This window comes from Centruroides vittatus, unplaced genomic scaffold (genome assembly GCF_030686945.1).
Source record: "Centruroides vittatus isolate TY-2023 unplaced genomic scaffold, ASM3068694v2 contig_3308, whole genome shotgun sequence".
Lineage (NCBI taxonomy): Eukaryota > Metazoa > Arthropoda > Arachnida > Scorpiones > Buthidae > Centruroides > Centruroides vittatus.
The window spans coordinates 62,647-78,142 of record NW_027122125.1 but is presented as its reverse complement, the minus strand read 5'-3'; the positions used below and the strand labels follow the sequence as shown (position 1 = coordinate 78,142).

The window sequence follows — 15,496 nt, the reverse complement described above, 5'->3', positions numbered from 1 at the left end:
AAACCAAAAATAGTGTCGCTACACTTTGACGCTTAATAACTTGTTAATTACGTTTCAGATCAAAAAGCAGTCCTCGAGTTTTTTATTCAGGTTTTCTCCTTTATAAACTTGTGAAATTTGGCCAAAAATTTCTGAAACGCCTTGCGTACGTAATGTCGAAAGTTTTAAATTTGCCGAATTCTCGACGAACGGGTCATTTCTGTTTAAAAAATAATGAGATAAATCATTAATACAATATGAATATAATACAAAAATAACTCATTTTTTTTTTATTAAAAATAAATAAAGGCTGCTGAATATATTCATTTTAATTCAAAAAAAAATAAATACTTAAATTAAGGATTTGTTTTTATTTTCTTTAATCTAGTATTCATATTTATATTTAATCTTATTTTCCTCCCATCTAGAAATTGATTTTGATGGTTTCAGCCTAGATGTATGCCGCAGTATGATTGCTATGGTGGATGTATCCTTTAACTCAATCATTTTTCAAATATTTATTTACATATTTTTATTTTTTGAATAATTATTTCCCCTTCGTTTTCTAACACAAATTTAACATTTTTTTTTTCCGTCAACTTCTAATTCTAGTCACGAATCTCAGTCTTTGTGATTGAAGTTAAAAAATTAATGAACAAAAAATTTCAACTGTTGTTAGAGAATTCGTTAAACTTTTATTTCCTTTCTACGTCACGAAAATTCAAATTTTCACATTTGTTGAGGAAGATCCTCGGACGTAAATCTAATTTAAAGTACTTCTTTCAGAATCAAGTGTCAATAAAACAGAATAGACATGAATTTTGAACATAAATAAATTCAAAATCCAATTGTGTCAAAGATCTTATTTTAATATTACATCAAATTGCAATCATCTCTTATTGCAATAAAGATCTGTTGGTTAATGTTACCTATGGTTCCAAAATGGCAACTCGTCTCTGATTCCAGCAAATAGAAGAAAGGAAACGGTGGGGACGCACGTTCTAACTTAACCTAACCTATTCTAATAATTTTGTTGGTAATAATTATGGAAATTTATTAGAATACGTTAGGTTAGGTTAGAACGTGCGTCCCCACCGTTTCCTTTCTTCTATTTGCTGGAATCAGAGACGAGCCACCATTTTGGAACCGTAGGTAACATTAACCGATCTATTATTGTGTAAGATAAAAATGTTGAATAAAAACACGACTTTTTAAAAATTAAAATAATCCTATCGTAGTCTTCTGATGTGTATGTAATACCAGAAAATGGTAATTCATTAGTCATTAATGGAAATTAGTTAAAGAAATAAGTATTAAATGAAAGAAACTGTTAAAAATAAACATATTTTCTAAACTAATTATAATAGCAAATTATGTTTTGTATAAACAGAACTGCTCAATATAATCTCCATTTTTAAGCCATGAAATATTAAAGCGGTTAAAATCTGATTTTTGATTTTATTGCCTTTTTATTTTGCAAATTTAAGAGTTATTGTAATTTAATTATAGTACCATTTTATTTGAATATCTTTCCTTAACATTAATAAACAGGTAGACAGGACTGGAAAATTAGGATTAGATGAATTTAGGAATCTTTGGCTTGATATTCGCATGTGGAAGGTTTGTATAAATTTAATTTTAAGTACTCGGTAATTCAAAATGATTTTGATTATTCTTTTTCTTTTTTGGTTTCTTTCGAAAAATTAAAAATATGCATATATATAAATCTGACAAGATTTAGTATCCAAGATCCAATGTGTTTAAACAGGAATGCAACAATGTTTCTATCCAAATATAAAAATAGAGGGTGTTCGTGTAATTAAAGTTCACGTTTCTAAAAGATATAACTAAGGAACTAATTACCAGAATGACATCATATTTCACAAGAAGGTTTCTTTAGTAAAGGAATAGGCAGTAAATGGTGCCGCAACATTGTGAGATAACTCAAAATGTCTCAAAACATATATAATTTGTACATAGAATACTGTGTGCGTCATACCAATTATTCAAATATTCCAGAAAGGACAGAGAAGACAGCACATGAAATATACAGAGGCATGGCACATTTATAGAGCAATATCTATCAATTACAAAGACTGTAACACACTATCGGCAGCATGAAAAGCTTTATTAGATTTGGACTCCGAACGAAAAGCTAGGAAAGTAAAGAACATACAGAGAGGATACCATAAATCCTTTTACATATTATAACATATATCTAGTTTTTAAACAATTTATTAGTATTGCTTGGTATTTTTTCTACGTATATTTTTTGTTAATTGTATAGTTCATTTACAAATTATATAGAAAAACATAAAAAATACATATTTTTTCATTTACTTACTTCTTAAAAGTCTAGTATGCACATTTAAATATTTATTCTAAAACATTAATATTCAAAGTACTTGATTGCTTGCTGTTCTCTCAAATAACTTGTTTCAGAATACGTTTAGGCTTCGGCTTCTGTTCTTTTCTAATGTATTTGGTCTTTTTTCTGGGGAGAAGATCAATAAAAACAGCTGGAAATATCAGATTAATATCAAAATAAGCTTTTACTAATTCATACAAATTAAATTTATAAAATTAGTATAAAAAATTATAGTTAAAATAAATGCACTCACATAAAGCAGACTCATTTGTCAACACATTTAAAAAAAAAAATACTTTATAATGTTTTTCAAATGGCAAATTTTTTGTATCAAAAAAGAAACTCAGCTGAGTGAGTGAACTTCCTTAAGAAAGTCATTTGAGAAACAAAAATAAATAACTTTAAAACAAGTATTTTGTTTGCTATGTCTGCTAGAAACGTCGAACAGATGACTGGAGTCAGCGTATACATTTATATAAGTGTTATATTTATGTAAATTTAATAAAAAGTTTTCTACTAAATCATTTTGGTAATGCTAAATTTAACTCCGAAATATTATTTTTGAACAGAACAAAGTGATTCCATAGTTCTGTTCATCTTCAATAAATAAATTCAGACATGTAGGAGTCTAAACTTGTATTTAGTAACATTATTTAACTCTATTTTCTTCATCTTTGTCTCCTTTACTATCAAAAACAAAATGTAAAGTTTTAATTTTGTATTTTTCAGCTGCTTTATATTTAGTTTTTATAATAATATTTCCAATGTATAACCGAGACGTTACAGAAAGTCGTTACGTAGTTTACTACTAAGTTATAATTACCGAATTATAAATCAAAACGAATATAAAAATAAATTGAATAACAACAAAAAAATCATTATTTTGTAGCTGGCACATCATTACATAAATAAAAAAAATCAAATTTATGATTAAATAAACAAGATCATAAATCTAACCAAACAAAAAACTGAAACCGGTGATGTAACGGGGAACCTGGGGGCCTAGGCTCTTGGCCTTATAAATGAATTAAGAAAAATAAATCAAATAAGTACAGGAAAACGATCCGAATGTGAAAATACACTTATACTTGTGTATAAACAATACCTAAGAGCTTACTAATTTAATTAGTTAAAACTCTTTTTTCTTTTTCGCGACACTAGTGGCTACGTCCACGACGGTACCGAGGTGAATATAGGGTTGCATATTCTAACGCAGATCCTCCTTAATATCAGTTCTAGCGCTGCTACTGATTATAACATATTAGTATTGAACTGTATCCTGATTTACCTATTGATAAGTCGTACCATTCGTATATAATTAATCTGTCAATTATTCCTAATCTATCCACAATTTAGTTCTTTAATTAATTGAATATTCACTACAAATCTCTTTCTATATATAATTATAAGAGTTAAAGACAAACTAAACAAAGTTCAAAAACGGCTCCTAAATGTCTGAATTTATTTAATATATAAATAAAAAATTAGACTTTAATATACATAAATTTACATTAGATTAATGCCTTTCGCGCTTTCAAAAATTTTTTTTTTATTCGTGAAAACTAATTTAAAATTTGATAATGTCTGTATGAAAAATTGTATCAAAACTCGAACAGCTGCGTTTAATTTGATCCTTGCTACTGCATGAATTCCGACCACATCCGATACAAGAAAAATATGTAAAATTAGAAAATATGTTAATGTAACGTTCTAAATTTCAATATTAATATTCTTCTACTTAAAAAGATATTCATCAAAACAGTATGCAATTATTATTAAATACATCATATAGTTTTTTTTTATTTTTATTTTAATATTTTCTAATTTATGAGAAGCCTGTTAACCTATTGACCTAACAGATGAACTTAATTTTTTTTGTAGACCCACATAACAGTTTCTCACATATCTGAGGAGATATTAAGGTTTATATACACATAAAATCTATATTTTTTAATAGATTTTTTTAAAAATTATTAACGTAATGTCAGAGGCTTCTAAAGATGGAACCGGCGTCGTTTTAAAAATGTTCGAGTAGGGCTGCCGAGGTGGTGTTTACAAATTGTTAGGCTATAAGAGACCCAGAAGGGTCATTAATCCAATAAATTATCACAACTTTTATAATTTTTGATACATTTTAATTAAAATACATTTGATTTTGTTATCCAAATATCATGAAATTATTTCTATCATATGTAGTAGGGCGATGAATCCTACAGCATCATAAATTGGAACCTAGCAGCTCTGTTTGAAAATAACACTCTTTATATGAAATATTTTCTCATTTTAATATGAAGTTATTAAAGAAACATATTATAAAACTGCCAGATAATGAGTAATTGATCCAAACAATCAGAATTTTTTAAAGCTATTTTATATTATAAATAGCATAAACAGGACCAACTTAATGTGTGGTGATGAGACGACTGCCTCGAGCAGCAAAATGAGCAGTCAGTATTTGTTCAAAAGAATAAAAAAGTAAAAATAATAAGCTGAATATAATGAATAGTTCATACGAGAGTGCCAGTTCTAGAAGCGTTCTCTAACTTGCTTCGGTGCAAGTTACCGTCGAGTCGCCACCGAGCATAAAAAACAATATATATATACAGTAATCAATAGAGGCAAACAAAAGTCATTTTATATTAATTAAATTCTGTTTTGGATAAGATTTAATCTAGAATTAATATAATATCTTTCAGAATGTATTCAAATTATACGACAAAGATTTCAGCGGATCGCTGAATACAATGGAACTGAGAGCGGCACTTAATTCAGCAGGTAAGGTTTATTTCACGATTCATCAGATAAAACATCATTCTACTGTTTTCATAATGGTGTGAGTAAGATACGTAATTTGAGATAATAATAAAAAAAAGTTCTACGAACTTAAACTATACTCGCCTTTTATTAATTATATCATAGCATTGTATTTTACATTTTAATTCCTAAATTTTAATTTTTACACATGATTGTGTCAAGTAAACATTAATAGTAATTTTTATGATAAATTACCTATAAGCACTCCCTTTATTCTTCTAGGTTATCGCCTTAATTTTCACATTCTTCAAGCACTGGTTTTGAGATACGGAAAGAAAGGGAAAATTACATTTGACGATTTCGTTATGTGTGCCGTTAAATTGAAGACAATGATAGGTAAGAATTCAATTGTTTTACACAGTTTAAATAATGAATAACAAACAATGATTGTAGTCATTGAATAATTATAATGAATTTACATTAAACATAAATTAGTTTAAATTCTATTTTTTCGTAATAAAACAAAATATGTGTCCGACGATCTTAAGGAGACGGTAGATGATTTTGACTATGATATTAAAATTAAAAATAACAATAGATCCGTTTGTCAAGCTAAGATATACTACGCATTTTTATGTTAATTTATTATTATTCTCGACGTATAAAAATGAATGATGTAAAACAATTTTACGTAAAGCTTTTGATAAAAGATGCGTAGCGATAGGAAAATCTTCTGATAAGATATACCCGTACATGACTTCCTTATACTCTATTAAATGCAAATTAAGATGTTTGTAATTCTTACAGTTTATCTGCTTCCTCATTTTTATGAATAATATAAATATTTTAAAATTTATATTATGTATTTAATATAAATAAAAAAAGAAAAATAAGATTTTATCAAGTATAATTCAGCCGTACGGAATAGCTCTTATGTAAGCAAATTAACAATTTTTTATCCCCATGATATGAAGGTTTATGTTTAGATTTATTTATATTATTATATAATAATAATAATGATATATTTTCTATTTGATTAAATGCTTGCATGGTATAAAATACTTGTATCAATATAAAATATTACACAATTATTATAATTATTCCCATATGTTTAATTCTCGGTGGAATTAGCATATCAAAAAGTTATTTGAGTTTAAATTTTGTTCCTGGAATGTAGATTGATGGGATAATCCCACTGAGCGTAATTAATTATTAGTTAAGTATGAATAATTAGTATACTGTTCTTATTTACTTTAGATTTCTATATAATCTATGTAAGAAATAAATTTTATTGTGTTATCAGCTAGATCTATGTTTGCATTAATGAAACTTTTATATTTGTATACACGAAAACTACAAATTTAAACATTGTAGATATTGTTTTTGTGCTCGAGAGACGCAGTTTAAACAGATGAATGAATATGGAGAAAGATTAGACATATTTATGTTCTCGACTGTTTACTTTTATACTTTGAAAAATAATAATAAAGTTTTCAATTGTTGAAAAAATAACATGTCAGAAATCTTACTTTAGAATAAGAAGAAAACATTTTAAAAATATTTAATTAAAAAAACAATCTATGATTCCAATTATCCGGTATAATCAAGGTTGCCAGATGTCCTTTATTTCAAAGGACGATCCTTTATTTTAGCTAAACTGCCCTTGTCCTTTGTATCTTTTCTTGTTTCAATAATTTGTCCTTTATTTTCATTTTTCAGTGCTATGCTTCATAATGACTAAGACTAGAATATTGTATCATAGGTTAAAACTATTTGAGTTTTAGTGCCTAGATCATTTTAGGTGTCTTTTAATCCAGTTGTAGAAATCTGGTAACCTTAATTTAAGTATAATGTTTAAACTTACCTTTAAAAATACTGTTAAATTAACTTGTAAGTTTAAGTTTAAAGCATTATACTGTATTATACTGCACCATAAGAATGATAAGTTAAAGCACTTAATGTTAAATAGACTTTTCAATATTTTGTCCTTTAAAATTAATTTGCCATTAAAATTGATGGATCTGATATCTATGGTATATAATGGATGATGTAAGATACTCTGTGAAAATCTTAAATTATGTTCTATGAATAAAGAGAGAAAGGAAAGTCATTGGGAAGATGGGATGAGACTAACAGATGCTAAGGCTTAAGATTTATTATAACAACAATGCTTCTTTATTTTAGTGTTTGAGTTTTTTTTTCTGGAGAACTATTCCTTCATTATTATGTCTATTTTTATATCAATGCAAATCATTTGAAAAAAGCATAAAAATTATTAAACCTCGAGGACAATTTTAAAAGTAATATACACTTTCAAATGTTATTTTAATGTCAAATGATATACGGATGAATATAGTTATTAACTTTCTTGTACTAACTTCGAAGTTATAATAAACATAATTATAAATTTTCATTTAAGTTAATTTAAAAGAAAATAAGAAAAAGTACAACAGTATATTATAAAGTTAACTGTTTTGCTTCAATAAAACATTTAACAATAATAATGTAACATTTTTTATTGACGTACAGTAAGTCTAGCGGATAAAACAATTTTATCTTATAGTATTTTGCCAATAGAATTATTATTAAAGTAAAAATATCTAATAAGATCGAACCTCCAACAAGAGCTTAAATAATGGCCGTCGTTTGGAGGCGACCATTATTTGGAGGTCATTTTGTATGCCAGTTTGTTCGAAAGAAAAAGGTTCGTGAAAGGGTAGCTGCTATTGGAGATTTGACCGTATTAAAAGTCACTAGTTATTAATATTAAATAAGTTTTGATAAAATAAAAAACTAGATATTAAATAAAATTATTATTTTAATAGAAATTTTCAAGGAAAGAGACCCATTAAAAATGGGAAGAGCAACATTTACATTAGATGAGGTAAATACTTTTTTCTTTTAATTAATATGAAGAGCTTAATAATGTAAAAATTATAAATGAAATTATTTTTTCAGTGGGTGGAGAAAACGATGTACAGTTAAATAAAGACTAAGTGTCGTTCAAAATTTTTATTTATTTTGTACATAATTGTAAATTGTTTTAAATCTAAGCAAAATTTTAAAAATATAATAATAAACTTTAAATATTTTTATCATATTGAAATACTTATAAAGCTAAATAACAACTCTATTTTAAATAAAAACGGCGTGTTATTTTTGTTTAATAGTTTATAATTCACAAAGAAAAGTATTGTGTAAACAGATTATGTGTTGATTTATTGTAAAAATTTGAACTTGTGGTGTCTTAAAATGTGAAATTTCAAACATCTATTTATCAAATAAATATATAAAAATCAAACCTTGTTTTTATCTTTCGTATTCTTTACAGAATAAATTTTTCAAACTTGCAACATTTTTTAATAAATATTCGAATATTTCAACGCTGACCACATGACAACCACGTGTAGTATAAAAACGTAAATAAATATATCAACGCCACCTGCCAAATTTTAATCAAATTATCGAAATTAAAATAAAATTTTAACTAATAATTACGTTATTAATTAAAATCGTAATTATTTAAGTATCTAACGTATAAAAATTTACTATAAATAAATTATAGAGTATTAAAGTTTACAAATTTAAAAAAAAAAAGAAAGCGTGTTCATTTTCGACGTAAACGATCTCTATACATTAGGTTTAACGATTATAAGAAATTTTACCTGTTTTATAGTAAACAGAAAGAAGTAACTATTAAATTATCATTATGGCGCAGTGTAAACGTGATTTATTTCTCAGATCGGATAATGATCGAGAAGAATGATACCAAAAAAAGCGGTTGTAAGAGAGAAAGAGAGAGAGCAGAGCAGTCTTGACCTGACCGCCACGAGCGGGTGTGGGTGTAGTCCACAGAGCGATGACCTAAGTGATGTAGAATGGTGACATGTCGGCCAAACCACATGACAATTCCTGTCATACATCATCCACTATCTAGTCTGGTTGTCTGTGCTGTTTTCCGATAGGATGCCTGCCCCGCTGCTTGTTCCTTGGCGCCGACTCCATTAGAAGCGCTTCGATATTTCGCGAGATGGGATGGTGTTGACGTCCCCGCTGGAATATTTATTAAAGTGATGAAAATAAACTTTCAGCTTCCTCTCTTATCGCAGTTATGATTTCTCCAATGGCGGAATTAATTGGCGAGATTATCGAACCTCCGCTACCGTTCACCATTTCTCTGCGCTGCTCGGAAGTGAGACAGGAAAACATTCGTGACAACAACTTTTATTGCTAAACTTTTCATACTTAATTAAATAAAAACTACAAAAAAAAAAAAACAATAATTTCTTTGAACTTGTTACACATTGTACTTTAGCTCGGAGCCTCGGATACGACAAAAAGCTTTATTTTGTAGTCACGCCAGTGACATATATTTTATATTCAACCCGTAAAAAAAAGAGAATATTTCAAAATGTGGGAATGAATAATATACATATATCATCTATAAAACCCGCATATTATATTTTACTGAGTTTAATTCGGTATTAACATTAATTCTATTTTAGAAAAATAGTAATAGACCTATATACTTTTACAAAACGCGGTGTCTGTCTCTATCAATATGAACTTCTACAGTTAAAAATACTGCTTATCGATACATAAAATAATCACCCGACATCGTTGTATATAATAAATGATAAAGCAATAATAAATATCGATGAATAAGCAATTATACAACACGAATCAACAGAAATGTTTTATAAAATATAACTTGTTGGGGGGGGAGTCAATATATATATTAACAGTAGTATAACAAAATTTTTTGACACTAAAACATGTCACATAAAACAAAATCTTATGAATAATTACATCACGATTACGTGGTGTTTTTTGTACTGCAGTGGCACTTATCGACTCGATATATTCTTTTCTTCCTGTAAGGTGGCACAAGTTGAGGGCAATGAAGGATTACACTAATCCATCTAGAACTGGAGGGTTGGCAAAACGAACACGAACGAAAGTTATTCAGATCTTTTCTTCCCCTTATCTGTCGGGGGATGAAGAAAGAATTGCATTGACCGTAACAGAAGTTATTCGTGATGATTTTCGATTTGCAACCTTGTTCGCTTATTTTGTGTTTCACCCTTTCCGTTCGGCACCAATCTTTCCTGAATTTTTCCGCCTTCATGATTACTATGGGATTTCCGTGAGGTTTAAGTAAAGATAAACTACTATCTGTATTCTGCCTTCTCGTGTGATTGCTTTGCATCTGTGTATTCGTTTTACTGTGTTTTCTGCAATTATTTCTGCATCCTTTCCGCTTTCGTCTTCTTATTTCTTCGACTGGAACCACTATTGTTACTTTGTTTCCTTCCAATTCGATGTTACCAAAATTTTCTAAATCGGCGTAGAAAGAGCTTTCATCCTTGAGGGATTGATTTCTAATATCTTCTTTATTCAGAAACGATATGAATACCACGTCTTGATTTCTCAGTTCTTCTCCATCCTTATCTTTACGTTTCCTGCCAGCCGTCCTCGTCTGGTTGACCGTCATAACTACGAGGATGAAGAAGGTAACAATGTACCTCTGCATTGCGAATTCTGTAAATAAAGTAAAAAAAAGAAAAAGGAGAAATTCTAAACAAGAATTGCATAAATTCTCCGTCGATATCGGATCAATTTTACATACGAGCATATAAATTAACATTTTCCGTTTAGTATCCTGTTACATGTTTATGTAGGAACTTAACTTAAAATGCTTATCTGTAAAGATAATTTAAAAGTTCATATTCTGGTGTGGATCGCATATGCCAAAATACGACGTTATCCGATAGCATTAAAAAAGCGGGAAGTTGTATATCACGAAAATGAATTTTTTGAAAAAGAATAATGCCGCTGTCTTAACCGTAATTTCTTCAATTACAGATATCAAAATTCCGATAACGGATAGATAAATATAATATATAAAAATAGTAACGCAATCTCTATGAGGCCAATTAGAGAGGAGGCAGCCATTTGCATGGAAATCGTCCAAATGGCCTGAATTTCCCTAGCTCACTCTCCTCTCTTCCGTCCAAATGGTGCAGGTATCGTGCTAAGACGTGAGGTCACGATCAGCCATCCAGACTGACATTGACGCCACGATGGTCACGTGACCAGCCAAGTGGCGCCTATGGTCGATCCAAGCCAAGAAGTGTGGCTTTGCTTATCCCATTCATACCAACCCTCCCATTCACAGTTGGCGTCTGGCCAAACTGGCGCGACTGTTTGACGCTTTGCTTACGAATACCATATTCCTGGGACACTCAATTATTTTCCTTTGCGATCCGCATTGCAAAATTTACACGTAATTCGGTGGGTCGCGCTTTCGCTTTTTCTTTCCCTTCTCCTCCCCCTTTTCCTTTCTACTTAAAAATAAAACATTAATTTTTATTATTCTCGCATTAAAACATTAAATGCACGTGTTAAAAGCATTTATGGGCTATTAAATATCCATCCGGAGTAGAATATTTTCACTAAATTTAACTTATTTTTGTGTTTTTTCACGGAAAATTAAGAACTTGTCGAGCTGTAGTATATAACTTATGCGTGTTTACACACACACATATATATATGAACCCGGAAGCGTTGTAACAATAATACAGTTGGAAGTGAAGGTGTTTGGAAGTAGGGCCAATTAATTTTGGCAAAATTTGAAATTTCTTCCTGATGTTTCGTAAGTATATTACAACAGAGATGGATACCAGGTTTTTGGCACAAAAATATAATGACGATGATATACAAAATGTAACAAATTTCGTTGGGAGTTTATTCTAGGATACGGTTTTAAGTGATAAACAAGAAATACATCGATTATTTTCGTGATTCATACGTAAGATCAGACCCGCTTTTAGAAGCAATACAAAAAAATCACTCATTAAAATAACGATATAATGGGCAATTGCGGTGTTTTAATTAAAAAATATAAATGATTCTGCGAAGTTAACCACTCAATACGAGTAGAAATTCTACGAAACACTTACAAATAAATAAGGAAATGATAACTCGAAACACTTTATGTATTAATGGCTACTGGAATTATATACTTTAAAGTTTTCTGCAGACATTTTTTAAAATTGTTATATTGATTTGTGTATTTTTTTCAAACGTTAATTGAAAGATCAATAAAGGATTTATAAGGGTTAGAATTCCGTAAGGTGGGTGAATTATTTATTACGTAAAATAAAACATTTTAAACGCTCACACACATACCTATCAAGTAAAACTGGTTACAGAATAAGGCAGGATATATACACTGTTTTCGTGTAGTAAGAGGGTGTGTTAAGGATAATGTTACACGACTTTGTTGTGAGACAATGTAAACAAAACTGGATGAATGGTTGACTTTAGTACGATATTTCTGCTGAAGGCGGTTCTTGTAGAACGGATATCCTGTCTAGCAAATAAATCATTTTAAGCAGCGGCCTTATGTACACTGTCCACCTTACACAACTTGCCTAGTATAGTAAAACACACTAAAAATTTATGACAAACTGTTAAATATTTTTTCATCTTTGCCGAACGCAAACTGTTACGTCGAACAAAGTAAATGTAAACCTACAAAGTGTAATTAAATATTACGGAATTCGATCCTTTTTTTGCGGTTAAGGAGCGTAAGAGACTCGGCATATTTACGATCGATTTTCAATTTCGAAAATATAAGTGAATTGGAATCTTAAACACTCTTCAGGTGTGGCCTCGCGCTAATGAAGGTCAGTACTTTAAAGTAGTCGTGTTAACGCCTCGTCGTAACGGCGTAACCCACCCACACTTTAAATTGAATTTAATCGTATCAATAAACAAAGTTAAATCATTGAACTAATTTCAAAATAGATTTGATCGACTTTCCCAAAATAATATATATATATATAGAGCAATTTTAAAGTATTTGCCAAAGGAAAATGTAGAATTTAAGAATTTTTCCATCCAGCCAACAAATTTTTTTTTTTTTTTTATCTTTTTCCCCCGGATTTTTGCATGGCAGAAATCTTTCAAGAACTTTAATTGAGGCAAGAATTGCAATTTATTTTAGTCTGTCACAATTGAGGTAAAAATTAAAGGTCCTCTCTTTCTATTTTTAGCTATTTTGTATTTTTAGAAATATCTCCGAGATTGTAAAGAAAATTTATACTTTTCGTAAGAAATATATATATATTAAATATTAAAATATTATAAAGATGCGTGTAAAATAATTAAAAGTATAGGAAATTAATCAAATATAGTGTAAAAATAATAATAATAATAACTTACAAAATATACAAATGATATTTTCGATAGCGTTGCCGATAACCAGGTGTGCTAAATTTCTAAGGTATTTTGTATTGAAAGAAATAACTCCAATGATACAACAGGAAATAAAAAAATAATAATAATTTTTGGAGAAAAAAATTGCAGACACCCACTACAAAAGCATACGAGGCTAGTGACCAAGGTTACTCACCTATTGCAGGATGTAGAATACGAGGATATGTTTCAGAGCATCAACTGACAGAGACAACTTACAAGCCACTTAGTTATCCAAGGCAGAGCTTCGTGGCTGCATGAGGCTCGGCTGACTAAACTGCCATCTGGGATGTTGATGATTGCAGGTAGCGATGACGTTCTAATGGCTAGTAGCTGACGTAACATCCATTTTTGTCGCGAAAATGTCACGAGGTGAATATTTTAGCCTATACTGGCTATTACGGTTTGTGGTAACCAGTTCTAATTGGTTCCCCTAATCGTTTTTTTAACGACAAAACCGCGCGAATCTACCTGTCATAAATCAAACATTCGTACACCTCTTTAATTCTCAAACGATTGTCCAACGTAATCAAATATATTCGGCGAACTTTAAGAAAACATACATACGCAGTCAAAGGGTAAGATATTATTCAGTCAACACATTATTCATACACTTCAGCAGACATTAGTAGTAGATCATATCAATCAATTCGTTGTTTTTGTATATTCATCGAGTATTAACTAGATCACGTGTCGATTTGTCCTCGAAGCCGAAACGGGTCCATGGCCCCAGTTGTGGGGTGAAAAAAAAAAAAAGAAATGAAGAATGCGAATGGGAAGATAATCAATTTGCATCTTACTCGTCGATTTGTTTACAAAAAGAATTGCATACCGAAGGACGTTCTAGCTAATTTGCGTTGATAGGTGATGCACAAACACGTCCTGTTTACGTTGCGAATAGTGTACAGCGTCAGGGAAGAGAAATTCATATTTAGCGAATGCATCTGTTTTAGGTCAATATAATTTTCTGCGAGCCATCTTCCTACACGAATCATAATTACAAGCGAACCCAAGAGATGGTGTGATAAACGAACTCTCTTTAAAACTATATAAGCTTATCACATTTTGGCATACAAGTCAAAAATATGTTTACTAGAAAACAAAATTGGATAAAAGAGAAAAAAAGATTCGACGTGTTGCGTCATACCTTGAAGTAAAAGTCGTAACGCCCACACCATTTAACTCATTTTGGAAAACACTCTACGAGCGTAATTAACCTGTTTCGATATCATTTATCACATAAAATTATCGTTTTTAACTGTTTAACTAAACCGAAATGCTTAAATGATAACTTTCTTCCACGTTTTAATTATGTGGTCCATTCATGAAAACTGTTGGTGCATTAATTGTTTTACTATTGTTACGAAAATACAGTAGTACGGTCGATTGTTTTATTCGTTTTCTGTACTAGTTTTTTAAAGCGCTTCAAACCGAACTTATGTATTAACTATGCCATAATTTTATACGATTTGGGATAGCCATCTTTTTAACGTGACAGGTTATCCTGTCTTAATACGGAAGTTTACTTTTTTAAAATCGAAATGCTTTTAATGTGGCCTACTCTACACAATTTATACATATCCTAGGAATATCAATGCATTCTTGGCCTATTTTTCACTGCATCTATAAAAGGATAAGTGTTTGAAAATGAGATATTAGTTACCATTGCCTTCAGAGAAATTCATTTTTTAACTGCTCGTACCCAAAATTATTATTTTATCTAGCCCATGAACAAAAATATAGCCCAATACTATTGCTTTATTTTAATTCTTTTGATAAATAAACAGTAGCCTCTCTGCTTGTGACTATTAAATAAGCAATACATTTCATTTCGATCTAAATATAGCGAGGTGTTTTTTTTCTATTTATCGCTATTTTTATCAATGAATTTTAATATATAAATCCAAACAAATATCAGGAGTAATGGACTATATCTACTGTGTACTCTTTCCGTTCTGTTTACAGTGAAATGCTACAAAGTTACTTAGATTTAATTTCTAAATATAGCTGAGTTAATATTTTAAATTATAAACAGTAAATAAAAGGGAATTAATAACTAAATGTGAGAAAAACAATGTAAGCTACACACAGATACGTATTTAAAGCTTTCTTCAGATTCATAGAAGGTCAAGG

At 29.7% G+C, this 15,496-nt stretch overlaps 1 protein-coding gene across 4 annotated transcripts in view; it reads left to right on the top strand.

The window, feature by feature from the left end:
• Window positions 1-8,402, top strand: part of LOC136973912 (calpain-B-like) — a 48,346-nt gene extending 39,944 nt beyond the window's left edge. For all 4 annotated transcript variants that reach the window (XM_067268684.1, XM_067268685.1, XM_067268686.1 and 1 more), the window contains 6 exons: window positions 408-466; window positions 1,531-1,599; window positions 5,044-5,122; window positions 5,384-5,497; window positions 7,927-7,985; window positions 8,060-8,402. In XM_067268684.1, the coding sequence (XP_067124785.1) occupies window positions 408-466; window positions 1,531-1,599; window positions 5,044-5,122; window positions 5,384-5,497; window positions 7,927-7,985; window positions 8,060-8,086 (407 nt within the window). In that variant the 3' untranslated portion in view covers window positions 8,087-8,402. The remainder of the gene's footprint in view (window positions 1-407; window positions 467-1,530; window positions 1,600-5,043; window positions 5,123-5,383; window positions 5,498-7,926; window positions 7,986-8,059) is intronic.
• The last annotated feature ends 7,094 nt before the right edge of the window (window positions 8,403-15,496 follow it).